Here is a 20,963-nt window from a genome sequence, read left to right on the forward strand (position 1 = left end):
ATCTCTGGATCTGCACTCTACTTTTTTTCCTAAGAAGGGCTCCTGCATCCCCCATCTCTGGATCTGCACTCTACTTTTTTTCCTAAGAAGGGCTCCTGCATCCCTGCATTCCCAAGCTCTACTGCTCCTCTTTGCCTTGGAACTATGACCAGGTCCCCTACTTTCTTATAGCCCCAACTGCTAGCACTCCTCTCTGCCTTCAAACTGACTGCATACATTTAATAGAGCTGCCAATTAGTGCCACCAAAAGGGTCTCCTGTAATCTCTTTCTGACCAATTTTCCAGCCTTCTTACTGTTTCTGGGCTAAGAGTTCCTGAAGCTGCTGATACTGCTGTTGCAGCCACCTCCAAAGCTCACTAATAGCTGCCTCTATGTGTGCTCCAGACCAGCCCCCACCCCAAGTGTCACAGACCCCTAGCCGACCTACTAAGTTGTCTTAGGCTGGAAAATATCTCACTTTGACCTTTTTTGGCTCTTTTGCTCCAAAATTTGATTTGAGACCTTTAAGTTATTTGGAAAGGAATGTTAGGAGAGTTCAATTAAGTTGCTGCCTCTCCTCCACTATCTTGGCTCTTTCATTCTTAAGATCAACACATAACAGAATTGTTCCCAGATCTTGTCCAATTGGACTCCCTCCATAAGCCCAGATAATGACAGGATTCAGAAGGGACAAATGTATCATTTCCCCATATCGGAATGTAAGCAATTTACCTTTGTTTAGTCCTTTATCATTGTTCATCTGTGTTTACCATTTTGTGTTTCTCTTTACCTCTGTGTTTAAATTTCAGTTTTTCCATAGCTTTGATCTTTTTTTTTTTTTTGGCCATCAGGAATGCCTGGAATTCCTTTATTTCATTAAAGTTTCATTTACCCCTCCTGTAGCATTATAATCAGTTTTGCTGGGTAAGTTCTTCTTGGGTATAAGCCTTTTTCCTTTTCCTTCTAGAATATTGCATTCCAAATTTCCCATTCTTTTATAGTGGCAGCTGTTGAACTAATGTGTGATGCTGACTGTGGCTCCTTAGTACTTAATTCTTTCATTCTGGCTGCTTGCAATATTTTTTTTCCTTTAACCTAGAATCTCTCTGGATTTTGTTTATAATGTTCCTCAGAGTTTTCATTTTGGAGTTTCTTTCAGGAGGTGATTGTTGGATTCTATTTATTTCCATTTTCATTCTGCTACTAAAAGATCTGGACAGTTTTAAGATTTCTTGAAATAGAATGTCTAGGCTCTTTTTTTGGCCATGGCATTCGGTTATTTCAAAGATTCTTAATTTTTTTCCTCCTCAATCTGTTTTCCAAGTTAATAGTTTTTTGCCTGGCAGTAAGTTTTGTTATGTCTTGATGACCTAAAGAAAAAAGTGGTAAGAGAGGGGAAGAGGAAGCCACTGGGTGGGAGGTGGGGATGAGGAGCAAAGTAACTTACATTTTCTCCTCTTTTTTTTTTTCACCTTTTGACTTCAATATTTCTTGTTGCCTTATGGTGTCATTGTTTTCATGTTGAAATTCTAGAATGTCTTCACCTTTCTCTGTTTTGTGGCTATCTGAGTGGTTGGAAGAAGGAAGGGAAATTGGGTAGAGACAATGAGGGCAGAGAGAAAGCTAATGAAGTCCTCTTCGATGATTCTTAATGTCCCTCCCAGTTCTAAATCTGATTCTATGATTTCTGTTATTGTTGCTTAATACTAGACAAACACACATATACTCACACGTATATATGTGTGTGTGTGTTTGTGTGTACTACCCTGCCTCTTGCTACTCTTAACTCCCCCTCCCCAGCCTGACTTGTTGCCCCACTCCTTCTAGGTCACAGTCCTAATTAGCTCCTTAAGGTAGCTCATACTAATGGGAGGTTAGAAACCTCTGTTCTCTTAGAGGTGACATATTCTAAGAATATTTTAACAGGAACCTTCTAGAAAAAATGCTCCCACCTATGCTGTGTGCCTCTAAGAGTTTCAGGCCAGGAATGAGGGAAGGGCAGGGAGTCATTGTAATGTCATGGGATGTAAGAAGAGTTAGATTTAGAGGTAAAAGGTGAGATTAGTTGGGGAAAGGGCCTTGAAATCCAAACCAAGAGTAAGGCATCAAGGTACACAAGAAGGGATTTATACCAAGAGGTAAAGGACCTTGGGCAAATCATTTCACCTGTTTCTTCATCTGTAAAGTAAAACCTTCACATTTATAGTTTATCGTTTATATAGCACTTTATGACAATAACTGTAAAATGGGGATGATAATAGTACCTACCTCCCAGGGCTGTTGTGACAATCAAATAATATTTCTTTTTGGGGGGTTAAGTGACTTGCCTAAGGTCACACGACTAGTAAGTGTTAAGAATCTGAGGCCGGATTGGAACTCAGGTCCTCCTGACTCCAGGGCCAGTGCTCTATTCACTGCACCACCTAGCTGCCCGGATCAAATAATATTTCTAAAGCAGTTAGCGTCTTCCCTGGCACACAGTAGGCAATTAATTAATGTTTCCCTCCTTCCTTCTTTTCTTCCTTCCTTCTTGGAGCTTTCCTTGCAACCCTATGAAGTTATGTAAGTATTGTTCCATTTTACAAAGTAAGATCACTGAAACTTGGGTTTATGGACTAGATCTTTTTTTCTCAAGGACCATGCCTTAAACCCAAATCACTTTGGCTCTCATTGATTGCCCAACTGTAGGTCCCAGGTCAAACCCCACTTGGTTTATTGTTTAGGCCTCATTGGCTCTAAGTGAATGTAAATAGTAATTGTTTCTCTTTTGGCCAGAAATCCTGAGTGTCTTCCCCCTACCAGATTGTTGTTTTTTATTTTTTTATTTTTGCCTTTTCTGGAGGGCAATTGGGGTTAAGTAACTTGCCCAAGGTTACACGGCTAGTTTTTTTTGTGTCTGAGACCAGAACCAAACTCAGGTCCTCCTGACTCCAGGGCCGGCACTTTACTCACTGCGCCACCTAGCCACCCCCAGATTGGTTTTTGTTAATTTTTTTTTTACTAAGTAAAAGGGTGGAATTCTTTGCCTCATTTCTTACCTAGCCTTAATCTCTGAATAGGTATTGCCTCAGTCAAACTGAGACCTGTTAAAGACCTTAGCTTAAAAAGATCAAGGTCCCCCACTGCATCCTGGGCCATCTCCAGTAGTCCAGATAAGTGAGGCTGGTGACCTTGCACATTCTTCCCTCACTTAAATCCAAATCACTTGCACATCATGTCATCACCTTCCTGATGTCACTATCCTCTTTTTGAGAATGAAGGCCAAACAAAAGCAACAACCGGGAACTTTCCTTGCAGACCTGTGAAGTTATATAAATATTGTCCTATTTTACAGAGTAGGAAACTGAGGCTGAGAGGGATGATATGACTTTCCCAGAATCAGGAGTCATATGAAAATTTGTGTCTTGCACTCCAATGTTCATTCTGCTTACTCAGCATCTACATCTCCCAAAATGTGGGGATTTAACTAAGTGATACTCAAGAGCCTTTCCAACCTGCAATTCTGAGTTATGACTGCTAAATTAGCCCTGGAGGAGAATTGAGAAAACATGCTTCTCTCTTCTTTTGGCAGAGGTGAAGGACTATGGGTACAGAATATTACATATATTGTTAGACATGGAAAATATTTCTATTGGTTTTGTTGGAATGCCTTTTCCCCTTCTTTTAAAATAATTTGTTGCAAAGAATATATTGATGGCAAGGGGACAGAGTAGAAAAAGATTCAGAAGGGCGGCTGGGTGGCTCAGTGAATAGAGCACCAGCCCTGGAGTCAGGAGGACCTGAGTTCAAATCTGGCCTCAGACACTTAACACAAAAACTAGCCCTGTGACCTTAGGCAAGTCACTCAACCCCAATTGTGCTCCAAAAAGCAAAAAAAACCAGAAGATTCAGAAATGAAAGCAACATAGAAATAAAAATCTTAACAAAAATAAGATTTTAAAAATTGGGATCTGATGTGGAAGATGACTGGGAAGCTGTGGCAATTTCCTCAATAGTGGAGAGAAGGGAATAAGCAATATAAAAAGCACCTATTCCTACATTAACTCTATTTTCTTTGCCCCTCCCCCCTTTTGAATACACTAGCAGAAGAACTGATGTCCACTCCACTCCTACAGGCTACTGAAACCCTGACTCCTACAGCTGTTGCCAACACTGCAGTCATTGCAGGTAAGGAAGCCACTGGGACCAAGGCCTCTTTCTTAGTTTAAAAAAAAAGGAGGGGGGTGACTGCTGAGTGTTCACCACAGAGACCCAGAGGATGTAGAAAAAGCATCTACTGATGCCAATAGCCAAATGACATGGTTTAGCCAATGGGAACCTGTGGCCTTTTTCTCAACCATACTATGGTTACTGAGCAATGATTGGTGGGTTTCTGCGAAAGGGTCATTATGCAATCTTTCCCTCTCACAGTTAGTTCAATATTTTGAGGTTTTGAACCCAGTGACGATCCTCTCAAAAATTGACTCAAAGATGAAATACTGTCCACGGCCAAGTCTATGTAAATACTACTTATTATTATCCCCAAATGAAAATTATAGGTTGACTTGCTAATTTCGTTGTCAGGAATATTTCCTCAGGGTGTTACCAAAAAGAAAGAAAGCTATCTGTTCAAAGATATTTATAGCAGCGTTATTGCAGGAGGGAAAGAAAACCACAAGCAACCTGAATATTTAGGGATAGGGGACTGGTTACATAAATTGTGACATGCTAAAGGGATTTTTATATATATTTATATATAATAAATAATTAAAATTAGTATGAGAAATTGAAAGAAATCTGGAAAGAAATAACTAAATAATGTACATTTAAAAAGTAAGAGCACATCCTAATTATGACTGGGATTGAACTCATAGTCAAGTTAGTCTGATGGAGACTTATGGGTTATAACATTTTAATACACTGAAACTCATGTTTAAATGTAATAGCTACAAAACAACTCTAATTATTACCATTAGATTAATAATAAATCACTTAAACTTGTGGGCGAGGGGAGGAAGTCAAACCATAGGTTTGGAAGTAGGCAGGTAGACATTATCAACTCCCAGGAGTTGTTGGGTTGACATTATGTTAGTATGAACAAGCTACCCTGTGTGTTGCTGTTTTGAGAGCAAATTAGGGAGTAGGTGGAAGGAAGGATAGGAGAGTTCAACAAAACTACCACAGAAGATTAACTATGGCTTTGGAAAATCCTTCCTGTTGAGATAAACTCTTTCCTGTTTCCTGCCTTCCTGTTCTATCAGAGTCATCAGCAACTGGCTGGGACCTGCTTTTTTTTTTTTTTAACTCATTCAGGGGAGAATATCGTTGTCTCTTGTGCATAGGGATTAAGGCAACAGGCTGCAGTTTTCATGGAAACCAGGCAGTGAATATATAGGGAGTCAAGCAGTAGAACTAATAGCCATTCTTTGTTGGGGTCTTGGTGAGGTTTGCTTAGATTGATGCTAGTTTGCATGGGGGAAGGAGATGGAAAGAGGAGGAATTGATTTGCAGGAAAAGAAAGGAGGGAGACAAAAGCAAAATTTGGGGGAAGGGGGGAAAATGGCAGGACCTGTGCAGATCGGTTCCTCTATGAAATGATAGATAAATGGCCCTTCCAGAATCCTATATCTCCCCTCTTCTTCCTAAGTTGTTATCACAGTGGTCTTCATTACACTGCTCTCGGTCCTGATCGTCATCATCATTTACCTGTACAAGAACAAAGGCAGCTACATCACCTATGAGCCCCCGGAAGGAGAAGCCAGCGCCACTCTGCAAATGGAGAGTGACTCAGTCCAAGAGAAGAAGGAGGAATATTTCATCTGATGACTCCCAGGCTCCCAAAGAATACCTCTGGCCTCTAAGTGCAAGACTGAGTGCTTAATTTATTAGGTGAAACGCATCTGAAGCCAGAGATAGGTGGTGAGGATGGGCAAGTCTGTGCTCTCTCCAGGTCAGGTTCCAGGGACACTCCCGACCTGAGTGCCAGCAGCAGAGACCCAGAGCAAAGGGAAACAGAGAAAGCACATTCCAATGCCTTTAGCTCTGTCATGGATCTTAATGTCATAGGCCAAATGGCCTTTATAACTAGACAGGGTAGGACTAACCTACTGGGCATATGGGCATTTATTTACCCAGTAACCTCCTGTATTCTTATTTGGGAGGAGAATAGTGATGGGAGTCACCCAATCCCACTCCATACTCTGCCTCCTAGCTGCATCAGGTAACTCATGAAGAATCCTAATCACTGGTTCCAAAATGTTCTTTGGCATCCTGCTAACTAGTGCAGCCAGCTTGGGGAGGGGGATGGCGGTAATAATTCAACACATTAGCTGACCCCACCTGCTCGTGTCTGGGCCCCCCTGCTTCCCAGCCCACTCCACTCTCTTTTTCCCAATCCAATCTTGTATTTGTGACATTTTTTAAAATCTGAATTAAAACTTCTTTTTCTTTTCTTTTTTTTTTTTGGAGGGGGGAAGGCAAGGCAATTGGGGTTAAGTGACTTCCCCAAGGTCACACAGTATCAGAATTAAAACTTTACATTACACAAGATTTTAATTCTCATTTACAGGAGATAGAGAATAATAATCAGCACTAAATTATCCACATTTTGGATTTATCTGTCCCAAATCTGGACAGATCTGGAACTTATAGTCCTAAGAGCAAGTAGGAGCACATAGGCAGATAATCCAATATGTGGATATTTACTTAGTTACAAATTATATACATGTAATACAGTACCAATAATATATGTGTATATATATTATAAAAATGACACAAAAAAGACATTAAAAAGGATGGAATAATATATGATACTAGAGTCAATAGGGAGCCACTTAAGTTTGAAGTTTTGTTGGGGTTTTTTGAGTCAAGGATAGACTTGGTGAGATGTGGTTTAGGAAAATCACTTTGCTAATTATTTGTGAAGCATGGATTTGAAATAGTGGAGAGACTGGAGGTAGGTACTTCTGCCTAAGATAGCTTTTTGAACAGAGGCAATGGACTAGCCTACTCTAGCAAAAAAAAAAAAAAACAATCTCTAAAGATAGTAACAGATCAAATAATAATCAAGAAATTCAATGATAAATAACAGTAAGTTATTTCATCAAGCTAGAACTAGATAAAATGTTAGAAATCCACGGGCAACAGGAAATGAAGTGCCCCTGCTCAAAGACGTAACCTAGTTAAGAGCATGACCCTAGAGACTGGCCATGGACATCTATAGCCTACAAGAGGCAACAATATAAAGAAAACCAGTACCCGGGTTGTCAGAAACCCACAGAGTGGACCCTTCAGAGCAACTTGGATCTGCAGCATCCCGGTCTAGGCAAGACAGTATAACAGACTTGGATACTTCAGTCTCAGGAGCTCCATAGTACTCTGTTCTGAAATGCCCAAAGGTCGTGAAGTCATCACTCTGAACTTCAATGAAATGTAGGGAACCTAAAACCTATCAGCATTCTTAGTTTAGACACTTCTCTACCACCTCATCCCCCAGATATGGGAATCAGCAGAGAATCCAGGTGCCCCAGGTAGAGACCAAATAGGGCTACAGGAGCTAAGTCCTGGCCCTAATCTAGCGCTAGCACAGAGCCCCAAATTGGAACTAAGGCTGGATATCGAAGTGAACAGAAGACACAAATCACCATAAAGATCTATTTGATCCAGAAATACCCAAAAATCCAAATTAGAAGAAGAGAGAGTAACTAAGCAACTGTTTAGCAGTCTCAAAGGAAAAAACTGCTTCCTTCAAAAGAAAGAGGGGAAGGAAGGGAGGGAGGGAGGAGGAATGTTCTGGAAGAAAAAAGTTGGGAAAAGATTTATTAGCTTGAAAAGGGAAGTCATAAAGTTTACTTTATTAAATAATAAACTTCCTGAAAATTAAAACAGACCAGATAGAAATCAATTCCTTTTATGAGAGAAGAAATATTTGGATAAAATAAAAAATTTGGGGAAAATGGGAGGTATCATCTCTCAGAAATAATTGACCTGGAAAATGGGCTGAGGGATAATTTAAGACTTAATGGGCTGCCTGAAAAGTGTGTGTGTGTGTGTGTGTGTGCGCACGCACTGAGACACTATTTCAACAAATCACAAATGAAAACTGCAGGGATCTATTAGAATTACAGGACAAAGTGAAAATAGAATATATCCATTATTTCCTGAAAGAAACCCCAAAAGAAAAAACTCCCCATAATCTCAAGCTTCCACCCTCGTTTGTAGGCTATTACAGTAGTGCTCAAGCTAGAGATGATGAGGGCCTGAACTGGCCGTATGACTAGAGAAAAGGGGACAGATGTCAGAGATGTAAAGGAAATAATAAGGGTCAATATTAGACATATGGGATGAAGGAAAGTGAGGAGTTTAAAAAAATTTATTTTTAATTTTTATTTTCAGTTCTAAATTCTCTCCCTCTCTTACCCATTGAGAGGCAAGAAAACATTATACATATGAAGTCATGCAAAACACATTTCCATATTAGACCATATTGTTAAAAAAAAAAGTAAAATAATAAATAAAGTGAAAAAATATGCTTCAGTCTGCACTCTGATGATTTCATCAGTTCTCTTTCTGAAGGTGGATAGCATTTTTCATCATGAGTCCTTGAGGAATTGTCGTGGATCATTGTATTGATCAGAGTAGCTAAGTCTTTCACAGTTGATCATCACACAGTATTGCTGTTGCTGTGTACAGTGTTCTCCTGGTTCTGCTGACTTCATTTTGCATTCATTCACATAGATCTTCCCAGGTTCTTCTGAAACCATCCATCCCCTTTGTCATTTCTTCTAGCACAACAGATTCCATCACAATCATATACAACTTGTTGAGCCATTCCCCAACTGATGGGCATCCCCTCAGTTTCCAATTCTTTGTCACCCCAAAAAGAGCTCTTATGTCTTTATACTTATGAATCCCTTTCCTTTTTCTTTGATTTCTTTGGGGTACAGACCTAGTATCAGTACTTCTGGGTCAAAGGGTATACACAGTTTTATAAGTCCTTTGGGCACAGTTCCAAATTGTTCTTTAGAATGTTTAGATCGGTTTGTAACTCCACTAGTAATGCATTAGTGTCCCTGTTTTTCCACATCCCCTTCAGCATTTGTCATTTTCCTTTTCTGTCACATCAGCCAATCTGATAGGTGTGAGGTGGTACCTCAGAGGTTTTTTTTAATTTACATTTATTTCATTATCAGTAATTTAGAGTATTTGTTCATGTAACCTTTGATAACTGATTTATTCTAAAAACTGCCCTCATATCCTTTGACCATTTATCAGTGGGGGAATGGCTCTTATTTTTATCTTTGCTTTTGAGAGATGAAATCTTTATCAGACAAACTTATAGAAATTTTTCCCCCCAGTTTCCTGTTTTCCTTCTAATTTTGGCTGCCTTGGTTTTGTTTGTGCCAAATCTTTTAAATTCAATGTAATCAAAATTATCTTTTTTACTTCCCATTATCCTATCTCTTATTTACTCATAGATCTGACAGGTAATAAAGGTCTAAATCATGTGCCCATTCTGAGCTTATATATGGTATAAGATGTTGATCTATCTCTAGTTTCTGCCAAACGACTTTCAAGTTTTCCTAGAAGTTTTTGTTGAATGGTGAATTCCTCCCCAAATAGCTGGGATCTTTGGGTCTATCAAACAGTAGCTTACTGTGGTCACCTACTTCTGTATATTGTGTAACTAATTACACTGATCAACCACTCTTTCTTATCCATTACCAGCTTGTTTTGATGATTACTGATCTGTAGTATGGTTTGAGATCTGGCACTGCTAGGCTAATCTTCCTTAACTTTATTAATTCTCTTGACATTGTTGACCTTTTGTTTCTTGAGACGAATTTTCTTCCAGCTCTATAAAATAATTCTTTGGTAGTTTGATTAGTATGGCACTGCATAAGTAAATTAATTTAGGTAATATTGTAATTTTTATTATCTTTGTTTGGCCTACCCATGAACAATTGATATTTTTCCAGTTATTTAAATCTTTGTGTGAAAAATATTTTATAATTGTGTTCATAAAGTTCCTATGTGTATCTTAGCATGTAGACTCCCAAGTATTTTATACTGTCTGCAGTTATTTTAAATGGAATTTCTCTATTTCTTTCTGCTGGCTTTTGCTTCCATTTACTATGGAAATGCTGATGATTTATGTGGGTTTATTTTATATCCTACAACTTTGCTAAAATTAATGGTTTCAACTTTTTTTTAGTGATTCTCTAGGGTTTTCTAAGTATACTATTATATCATCTGCCAAAAAAAAAATTGAATTTTGTCTCCTTGCTGCCTATTCTTAAGCCTTTATTTTTTAGTCTTATAACTATAGCTAGCATTTCTAGTATAATACGAAATAATAATGATCATGATACACATCCTTGCTTCACCTCTAATCTGAAGAGTTGAAAAACAACCAAGTTGATAGCCTGAATGACTCTGGACTGTAACAGGAAGGTCTGGAAGAAGGATGGATTTGGGGGAAAAGATAATGTATTGAAATCTGTGATCTGCCTAAATATATCTACTCATCCTATTCAATTCACTCTATCTCATCCAAACTTAAAAGTAGGGAGGCAAGGCTCTTACTCTCTGGTCACTGCCCTGAAGAGCAGAGATTAGCCTCTGAGAACACCTGCCTGTCAAAATCATAACAAGATCTGGGAGGCACAGTGTAAAAATGCTTGGCAGGAGTGGGGATGGTGAGGGAGGTGGAATTTTTTTCCCCGGTTGCACCTCCATGGATGTTCCTGTAGCAATTAGATTGTAACTGACTGGAGAAGCTGACTTCAGGCTTAGAAAAGATGAGTTTGGGAGCTCATGACAGAAGGAAAAGGGTGTTGGGGAATAAGAATATGTATGGTTGTGTTGGTTAAAAAAAAAAAAAGGGTTGGAGAGAGTAGGATGCAATCCATCTTCCCACCCTCAAATTGTTTAGTATCAGGCTATGGTCCCCCATTTTGGAGATCACTGTTGTAAGGGACTAGAGAATAGCCTAACTTGGCTAGACCTGGGGTTCTTAATCTGTGTCATGGACACCTTTGGCAGTCTAGTGAAGCCTATAGACCTGTTCTCTGAATGTTTTTATATAATTATAGGAAATGCTAAATTAGAGGTTAGTGAAAATAAAGATGTAATTTCCCCTCTAACCAAATTCAAGAACACCTGGGCTACTGCATAGAATACATGGAGTCAAGGCTAGAAGATCAAGGTAGTGCCAGATTGTGGAGGCTCCCAAATGTATGGATGAATGAATAAATGAATGGAAAAAAAATTTATAAAGCACTTATCATGTGTTCATTACTATGCAAAGATAGTTCCTGCCTTCAAGGATCTTACATTCTAACATGAGGAGGGTGGAGGTGTGCATTTTCTAAACTGCACCAGACTTCTGGTAGCCTTTGTTAGATATTCAAACAAAATAAGATAGCATAGATAGTTAAAAGTTAACAAAGGATTTACTTAACAATAATGGGAGAAAGATATGTGTTGAGGGCATGATGTTGAGCATCATGGTTAAGTTGTTAAGAGGTTAAGTTGAGCGAGGTTAAGTTGAGCAATGTATCTCTGCTGTTGTCCATAATGGTCTGCAAACCGTCAAGACAGTACCTAGAATCTTCATGGCTGTTTTTTATTGAGGGGAATGAGAAGTCAATAACCTGAACCATTAATCCTCAGAGCCATGAAGATTTCAGTACTTCTTTAAGAAAAACTAGTCTAACTTGCATGGGCTTGGGATTAGGGTAATGCTCCACCACAGAGATATAACATATATAGGGAAGTGATAGCCAGCAGGAATTTTGGTCTAGAATGTTACAGGGATGGTGGATACCTAGAATAGACTGGCACATCCTTTCCAGGAGCAATGACAGATGATCTGATCATTGTACAGGAGCGGGAACACAAGATGAGATAGCTACAGAGTGAAGTGTGGCTGGAACTTGGCCCTTCCTAGGATAGTTGCAAAGGAAGGCAATCACCCATCAGGACAGGAGGCCCCAGGGCAAGGTGAGAGGGTTAGGACTCTAGGGCATGGTTTTGGTCCAGGTCCACTAGGCATATGACAGCAATAAAATGAAGCATGAATGCTAGGCAAAAGAGTTAGAACTGGAATCACTTGGATAGTAAGAAGCTACTAAGAATTTTTAAGGGAAGGAGTATTACACAGGCCAGATCTATGTGTAAGGAGAGCGACAAGAGATGGATAGGGTGGGATAGGGGGAGGGAGAGTCAACCTGTTAAGAGGCTATGGCTATAGTCCAGGCAGGTGGTAATGAGAGCCTGCCTATAATAGAGGGGTGGCAATAAGAGAGACTAAACATGAATTGACAGTTTTATTAACTGCTTGGGTTAATAATGGAGAGTAAAAAATTTAAAATGTCAAACTGTTTCCAGCATCAGAAATGGGATAAACGGACACCAATGACATAAATAGTGAAATCAGAAGACAGAAGGAATTTGAAGGAAAAGATAATGAGCTTGGCATTGGACACACTGAGTTGCATCCAGGTGGAGAGGGTTTGCAAGCAGGCCTGGAGCTGAGCAATCAGGACTAGACAGAGATCTGGGGAATTACTTGCAGAGGCAATAGACGGTGCTGGGAAAGTAAAGGAGAATGCCGAGGGAGAGGACGTATAGAGGAGGCAGGTTAGGGAAACATCCTGCTTACAGGATCAGGAAGAGGATGGAGATAGAAGAGTGCTCAGGTTAGAACCAGGAAAATGGTTGTCTCTCAAGGCAAGGTTGGAAGGAGGGATTTAACAGCCATTAGATGCTGCAGAGATGTCAAATGATGCTAACTGGAAAAAAATATGCCAGAGAAGTATTTTGTTGGGTTCACAACTCCTAGAGATCTAGAAATTCCTCAGCATAATTTGATTTGCCTTTGCTCTGGTTAGAATAAAATCTCCCAAGAACACAGCTTAAAAACTCCAGGGGACGGGAAGGAGGGAGGAGGCAGAAATGCAGGGAGAGGGAAACACTGACCTCACCACCCTCCTTGCTCTGGTATTTTCTGGCCTAATAAGCCCAAAGAAGCTTCCAGAGGGCAGCTTTTCATATCTTCTAATTGTCTTCAACCTTACCACCCAAAACAGGGCATTGTACTATGTACTGGTTGTGCAGTATGGTCCACATGTCGCCAGGCAGTAAAGAGTCTGAATGTTATGCACACCCTCATTTTCCCCCCACAGGTGTTCCTTACTACAAAACTAGGTAAAACTGCCAATAAAACCTTGCTGTTTTGCAGGGGTTCTTAACCTTTTTGTGTGTCAGTGAAGCCTATGAATCCTCTGAATAATGTTTTTTAAATACATAAGAAACCAATTATACTGAAATTTTATTTTCTAATGTTAAAAACATTATTCATGGACATTATAACATGGTTCATGGACCCCAAAATTGAGAATCCCTTTTTTACCTTCAAATTCCTGTCTGAAACCACCAAAGATGCCAGCCACAGGGATTTAGGAATTAAGCTGATGGTACTGTACCAGTTACAGCCCTCATAAGACTACAGAAGATAATTCAGAAGACATCTAGAAATGAGCTGGGTGAGAAATACTTGGAGTTAAGGTGTAATGCAACTTCATCACTTTATTCAAATCTTCAAAATATTCTTTATTCTACATTTTTAGTATAAAAAATCCACAAGTTAAGTGCACCACAGTGAAGAGAGAGACATACAACGCTGAACTTCCATAACAGTCAATGGTACAGTCAAACACCATATATACAGAATACAGTCAAATTTAGATGAACTGAAATTATAAGATAAAATATATTCATCAAATCCAATTCCAGAAAACAAAAATTAAAAGACCGAGGATCCCTGAATCTTTTCAACCCTAATGAGAATTCTATTGAACTCATCTTAAAGTGACCCATTCACAATACAATCCCATTAACCCAGCTCTTGAGCAGTTAATTAATGGCCATGGTCAGCTAGCTGCCTCAGACATTTAAACGGATGGCAACCAATTTCTGCTCTCCAAACTCCCCTTAATTGGGCTGTGAAGTCATCCATCCCACTGTTGGAAACAGAACCCTTCCCCTTGCCTCTCTCATTTTAAACCTATAGTTGACCAAAGCGCAGTTAGCATTGACATCTGGTGCTCAGATCACGTGTTTCTGGCACCAAAACAAATCTGGATGAGGCTTTTGTGTGCAGAGGCATCCATGAGAAGAGTACAAAAGGAATGGTCCATTCTCAGCCTTTGCTGAGAGGTAAGAATGGGGGTCTAGACTGTGAACACAAGGGGTTTCAGAGGATCCTTTTGAATAAAAGGTCAAAAGATAAGGAGAGCCAAGGTCTCCTCTCACACAAGAAGCAGGGAGAGGTGCAGGGAGAGAGAGAAAGAAGTCTGACTGGCTTTCTGTCCTGCACCATTGATTCAATGGAGATTGGCGAGGGAAGTAGGGTAAGGGGCAAAGGATGTGAAGGAAAAAGGCAGACATCTATGCATTTCAATTATAACAAGTAATAGAAATCAAAGACTTTAAGGAGATTTAAGACCAATCAGAATAATTTGGCAACTTTAATTCTTCAGAAGATCAAAGTTCCCTCCAAACCTAATTTGATGGTTTATTACTAAAAGCAAAGACCAGTATGGTGCAGTATTACTCCAAAGGAATTAAAGGAACATCTTCAGGGAAGATTTGCCCACATTCATTTTATGAATGGATCACCCCCCCCCTCCCCCCACCTTGAAATGTTTTAGGGAGGTACTGCTACCATTACATGGTTCGTTATTAAGTTTTGAAAAGTGCCTGAAAGTTTGGGCACCAGAAAGACACCCCAACAACATGTGTCTAAACTTTGACTTCAGGTTAATATGACTAAAGCAGTTACATTGTGAGAAGTGCTGACGGTGTGTGATGTCTTTCCTGGCACGGGGGTGGCTTTGGTTCTTCACCAGATGGTGTAGCCACCATCCGAACCACCCACGAAGAAGTTCCCCTTCCGCTGAGTTACTAGCACGTTGGCCCCTTGCATAACAGCAAGCTGAGCAGCATTAGGGGGGCAACCAGGGGGTGGAGGCTGGAAGTAAAGAACAAGGTTGAATGGGCACAGAAAAACTGGTGCAAGGAAAACTGGTGCAGGGGAAATCAGGAGGGCCTATGAGGAAGAATGGCAATCTGATGACCAAGAGAATTTCACAGGGCTGGCCGACGTATTCCTTATTGGCACAGTTCAGGGTCTGGAGAGAGAGCACACCACTCCCTTTCCTGACTACCCAAAGACAGCAAAGAAGAACACTTGGAAAAGGGATACTGACACTCATTCAAAAGATGTCCCAGCTCTAGAGTGAGACAGAGGGACCGTTATAATTTGTGCACAGTTAAGACTCATGCTGGGTCCTCTACAATCTTGGAACTCTGCAAGAGCTGAGCTCCTTCTAAATTCTCTTTGGATGCTACTTTGTTCCAACGTGAACCTGCTCCAGAAAGTTAATGGGATATCATGCCAGTGTCCTGTGAAATACTTTTCACTTTACAAATGATAGAGTGACACCAGAACAAAATCCCTAAAGATTCCATCTAGGGGATCAGAATCATAATAAAAAAGGACATCTCAAATATAGGCATATCGCACCCAATACTATTAATTGGTTCCAAGAAAATAGGAAGTAATAATTGAGGAATATCCAATTTTCATTTTAGGGAGTAGTTTATAGGAAGTTTTGTGATACTACAGTGGTATTTGGTTATTTATTGAAGCTTTGCAACAAGAATTTTATCACTGTAAAACAACACTGCTCAGAGCAATGTTACTTGGAATATATGGTAATTTAACTTGTGCCCAAGAGGCAAATTCAATGTAGGAATCGTAAGCCCCAGTCGAATATACACAGGGAGTAGATATGGCTCTGGAACTGATCTGGTGCCTTGCAGAAATCAAGGAGTATTTGTGACCACCTGTATCTACAATTTAAGAACTTTACTTTCTCAAGAGACATAGATTCCTCTTGGCTATGCACAAAGATGCTGACATGACCACGTTTATTACTATTAGTAGATAGTTACTTAAGAAAAGTTTGGCCAGCTCCAAATCTCCCTTCTTAATGGACACGTGGGAAACAAATCCCCAAATAATCTAGAAACAATTCAACCAAAAAATGCCAACCTCCTGGAAACAACTTGAAGATAAAATATATTCTTTTTCTTTTCTTTTTTTTTTTTTTGGCTTTTTGGAGGGCAATTGGGGTTAAGTAACTTGCCCAAGGTTACACAGCTAGTTTTTTTGTATGGGTGTTAAGTGTCTGAGGCTGGAACCAAACTCCGGTCCTCCCAACTCTGGGGCTGGCACTTTACTCACTGCGCCACCTAGCCACCCTTATTCTTTTTATTTTCTATCACTCATAGTGATTGTACAGGACTGTGGCTATGGTTGGTGGTAAGTTAAATGCCTACTGAGTAAATACAAACTTTTGTTTAACCAGTTTAAGTTCCTTCTTTCACTCTTTTTTTTTTTAAAGCAATCGGGGTTAAGTAACTTGCTCAAGGTTACACGGCCAGTTATTTCTGGGTGTGGTGCTGAGTGTCTGAGCCCGGGATTCGATCTCCAGGTCGTCCCAACACTGGAGCCGGTGCTCTTACTCGCTGAGCCACCTGGCCGCCCCTCCTTCTTTCACTCTTACTTAGATGAGCTGGGGACATAGCTCCAAATCTGGAAATCAGGAGGGCAGGATAAAGGGGTCTAGGTTTAGAAAAAGGAATTGTTAGCTACAATTAATTACCAGGCTACTGCTGCCAGAGGTTCTCCTTGCACTCCCCCCCCCTTGTTGCCTGCCTCATAGATGGGTGTAAACTGTTAAGAATCACTGCCCAGGGATGTTGGAGGGATCCTAGGATCAGGACCACAGATTTAGACCTGGGAGAGGCTAAGGATATCTAGTCCAGCCCCTTCATTTTACAGATAAGGAAACTGAGGCCTAGAGACGATAAGCAACTTGTTCAAGGTCACAGGGGTAATAGTGAACATGAAAGAGAAGTTTGAGGTTTTAGCAACTCAGGACATTGGGATGCTTAGAGCCAAACATGCAGCACCAGGAAAGACCCAGTGTTTTCTGGTCATACTCACAGGAATGTTACCAGCAGCAGCCCCAGCTCCAAACCTGGCACCAGGATCGTAAGCTCCATCCACCAGCACTGTTGAACCCGGGGGGTATACGTGACCAAGCGGATAATAAGCCAGTGGAACTGCAGAGCCAACAGGCCCAACAGCCACGGACTGACCCATGGGAAGAAACAAAGAAGCACCAGGGTATGCAGCTGACATAGTGGGAACCGTCGCAGTCCCTGGGTGCACAAAGTTTGGACGATAGAGCTAGAAAGGGGCAGAAGGAAAAACCAAAGTTTATTTCACAAGGTTTTTATTTTGGATTTTAATTAATAGTCAACATTTAATTCTCCAGTAGAAACTATGTCACTTTTGAAGCCAGCAAATGTCTTAATCCTTTAGCCTCCCTCCCACTAAATACTGAGCCTGATCTCAAGCCCATCTCCCTAATGAGGGATGTCATAGTGTTGTCACAGTCATCATCATCATCTCCCCCTTACATCCCCTGCCCTCATTGCCCCTCCCCAAGGCTTTAATTAGAAAATGCATCCTCAACCCAACAGAAATGGTTTTTTCATCCATGTTTCTGAAATTCTAACCTTCTACGAAGATAGGGCAATGGGGGCACATGGTTTCATCCTGCTCCAACACCTAAGAACCTTGATCCTCTTACCTCAGAGTAGGCTGGAGGTGCATCCGTGTATGGTGGAACCTGAGGGAGGTGCACAGTTTGAGGGTACACTGGGTTCCCAGGAGGCTGCACAGGGTATGTGGGTTGTGTTGGATACTGCCCTAGAAGACACAAAAAGGGGTACATCATGTGTGGCTAGAGAGAGAGAAGGCACACTGCCCAATAGCAGTGGGGTCCTTGGAAAAGGATGATGCAGTGGCTGTGAAACAAACAGGGGAAGGGGTAAGAAAGTACCACCTTGCAGCTTCAGATTAGGGACAGAGAGGCCCAGGCAAGGAATCGTACCATCTCCTCTACAGAAAGAAGTGGGGAGTGTGCCCAGTCAGTTCCAAGGACAGCACCACATGAAGAGGAACTCTTCTGATTATTCTTGGCTCCCTCTGAAGCAGGGGGACTTCTAGGTACCCATAAGGGTAGGAGTAGGATGTATTCATGTCAATTAGTAAGGAATCCCTGGCTCCAGGGTTGGCCTTACCAATTATCCTAATCAGGTGTCTAGATCTAGAGGGGCTTCTTGCCTGGATTCAAAGGTCTAGAATGATCTTCAGGGTCAACTTCAGAAAGAAGAGATTTAGCAGATGCAGAAGCTGCTGGATCATATACAGATTTAGAGATGGATATAGTTCAAATCTGTCATTCTACAGATGAGGAAACTGAGCCCCAAAAACCTTAAATGACAAGTTCAAGGTCACACAGCTAGTAAGTGGCAGAGCCAGTATTTGAATACAAATTCTGTAACTCCAGCACACTTTCCACTGCCCTTCCTAGGGGTCTTCCCCCACCAGAAAAGGGGAATAAGATCTAAAAATGGAAAAGGTCTTAGAGAATTGAAGATCCTCTCCGCCCATTATCTTGTAATTATTTTGCTTATAAGCACTGGACAAGGAGTCAGAAAGATGTGAGCTCAAATCCTACCCTGGTATAACCCTGGGCACTCACTACCAGTGTAACCCTGGGCAGATCACTTAACCTCTCTGTGCCCCAGTCTCTTCATCTGTATAAAACGGGGATAATCATCACAGCATTGTTGCCAAGGCCAAATAAAAACAAATCATTATTGCAAAACCTTTAAAGTTTGCAAAGCACTTTACACATATTTCATTCGATCCTTAAAACAAATCTGGGAAGGAGATGCTAATTACTTCTGTGTATTGGCCTAAAATTAGTAGAAGTCACATCCCTACCCCTCTTAATTTGTTTAAAAAAAAAGAAAGAAAGAAAAGAAAAAGGTTTGAGTCTAGTTCTGGTAAATGAGAACGTAATCCACAAACACTTTGCTTTAAAAAGCAAAAAAAAAACAAAAACCCAACCAACTTTTCCACCATTTTACAGATGAGTAAACTGAGGCCCTGATAAAAATGACCTGTCACATAGATGATGTTAACACACATAAATGCTGTGCACTCCTTAGAACGCTATACAGATACCACCTAAAACGATCATTATTGGCTGTCATGATGAAATAAACGATCAGGGAAGTTCAGTAGCTGGTCCAAGGTCACACACCTTGCTAAGGGGCACGCCCGGGACCTGCACCCCAAATGCAGGCTCCCTGCACTGCCCTGCAGGGCCCGGAAGAAGGGCTTCCCAGACAATGGAACAATTCGGGGAGAGGAGCGGGGGGGCTCCCTGACCCGGGGTGGGGGGGGCTTGGGCTGGCTTAACGGGCACATCACATACACAGCTATCAAGAATGGCGGAGGCAGGGAGCAGGGAGAGCAGCCCGAGCCCCTGCCCAGGGCCCATCCCTCCCCCAAAGGCACGGACCCCCTCCCCTCCAGCTCCCCCAGGCCGGAGAAGGGACTGGGGGGGGGGGCGCCCGCCACCAGGCAGCGCTCGACCCCGCCCCCTCCAGCTTCTCATTGGCCGAGCCCCAGCAGAGTTCTCGCTCCCCATTGGCCTTGCGGCCTGCCCATCCCGCCCGGGCCCCCCTGCAGCTCAGAACTGCGCCACAGGCTTTAAGGGAAAAAGCTGAGGGAGGGGGCGAGCGGCCGCGGCTCGGGGCCTCGACTGGGAGCGGGCGCGACGCGGGCCCTGGGCTGGGCCCCTCGGCGACAAAGGCGGGCGGCCCTCGCAGGGGCCCCCGGCTCCCCCGAGCCCCCGGCCAGCCCGCCCGCGTCCCTGCCCTGCCGGCCTCGCCCCCTGTCGGCTCTTGCCTTTGCTGTTCATGGCGGCGGCGGGTCCGGTTCGGCTTGGGGTTGCGGACGGTGTTTTTTTTTCGTCCTCTTCCTGTTCCAAGTCACTTCCGTGTCATGTGACGCGCCGTCCTCCCAGAGTCACGGGACGTCCTGGTGCGCCCCCCCCCCCGTCCCTCCTGCGCCGCCACCGGAAGCCCCGCCCCCGGGCGGTGCCTCCAGGGTCAGGACTGAGCCGGGAGCGCCAGGCCCGACCGGGCCCTCCCCGCCCCGCCCCGCCCCAGCCCGGCCCCGCCCTGCGATCCCAACCTCACAGGCCTCGCTTCCTCCCTGGGACTCGGGTGACTCTGGTGCCCAGCCTCCGTCCCCGCCTCTCTAACTTTTCCAGGGCATCTTCCTCCGGGAAACCCTCACAGATTAGCTCAGCCCCTCCCAAGACCAGGAAACCGAGGACCCTTCAAGGACTTAAGATAATCCACTTCAGCTCCCACCCCCAGTGTCCCAAATGAGGACACAGCAGCCTGGTGAATCATCCAAATGAGCCCGCTCTGGCCAGGTTTTCTCTGCCTCCTGCCATGCGTTCCCTCCAACGCTCTCTATATTCTCATGAAGTCAGTGCCGCCTTGCCCAGCCCTCCTTGGTCCGGTGCCTGTCATACAGATATATAAATACACACACACATATACACATATATAACATGCAAACAACTGTGAACAAGCAAACTGTACGTGTGCGTGTTCTTAGGAGTTTAATAAACGCTGCCTGGCTGACCATCTGGTCAGGAGTCACAACACTAGGCCCCATCGCATGTTTGGTAAAAATTGACCTCCCTGCTCCGAGGTTAATATATGGAACCACAAATGGCTAGTGGAAGACTCCTTATCACACGAGCTAGTTTTCTCCTCAAAGCAATGAAACAATTTTTTTTTGGAGGGCAATTGGGTTTAAGTGACTTGCCCAAGGTCACACGGCTAGTTAACTGCTGAGTTTGGATTTGAATTCCGGTCCTCCTGACTCCAGGGCTGGTGCTCTATTCACTGTGCCACCTAGCCACCCCAGTGAAACAATTCTTGACACTTGTTTGCTCTGGAGGACTAAGGCTTGAAGCTTTGACTTCACGTG

At 42.4% G+C, this 20,963-nt stretch overlaps 2 protein-coding genes across 7 annotated transcripts in view; one reads left to right on the forward strand and one right to left on the reverse strand.

Annotated features, from left to right (window-relative positions):
- SMAGP (small cell adhesion glycoprotein) overlaps positions 1-10,240 on the forward strand; it is an 18,745-nt gene extending 8,505 nt beyond the window's left edge. For 3 of the 6 annotated variants that reach the window (XM_069092535.1, XM_069092533.1, XM_069092534.1), the window contains exons 3-4: positions 4,067-4,147; positions 5,607-10,240. In XM_069092535.1, coding sequence (XP_068948636.1) covers positions 4,067-4,147; positions 5,607-5,782 — 257 coding nt within the window. In that variant the 3' untranslated portion in view covers positions 5,783-10,240. Of the gene's footprint in view, positions 1-4,063; positions 4,148-5,606 lie in introns of all 6 variants that reach the window. The other 3 variants (XM_069092531.1, XM_069092529.1, XM_069092530.1) reach the window with 1 other exon arrangement.
- Positions 10,241-13,523: 3,283 nt separating this feature from the next.
- DAZAP2 (DAZ associated protein 2) lies at positions 13,524-20,018 on the reverse strand. Its single transcript, XM_069092528.1, has 4 exons — positions 19,863-20,018; positions 17,689-17,807; positions 17,037-17,282; positions 13,524-14,993 (listed from the first exon to the last, which is right to left on the reverse strand). The coding sequence occupies exons 1-4, from the start codon at positions 19,873-19,875 to the stop codon at positions 14,865-14,867; spliced, it is 507 nt and encodes a 168-aa protein (XP_068948629.1). The 5' UTR covers positions 19,876-20,018; the 3' UTR covers positions 13,524-14,864.
- Positions 20,019-20,963: the final 945 nt, after the last annotated feature.

The sequence above is a fragment of the Petaurus breviceps genome, unplaced genomic scaffold, assembly GCF_028583685.1.
Source record: "Petaurus breviceps papuanus isolate PSGF00001 unplaced genomic scaffold, PetGlider_PUasm1.0 191, whole genome shotgun sequence".
NCBI classification, from domain to species: Eukaryota; Metazoa; Chordata; class Mammalia; order Diprotodontia; family Petauridae; genus Petaurus; species Petaurus breviceps.

Excerpts from the sequence above, each read along its gene's own strand:
- DAZAP2 (XM_069092528.1), bottom strand. Across the intron at positions 17,283-17,688 it reads CACCTCCAGCCTACTCTGAG|CTCTATCGTCCAAACTTTGT; the intron begins GTAAGAGGATCA and ends GCCCCTTTCTAG. Across the intron at positions 14,994-17,036 it reads CTGCTGCTGGTAACATTCCT|CCTCCACCCCCTGGTTGCCC; the intron begins GTGAGTATGACC and ends CTTTACTTCCAG.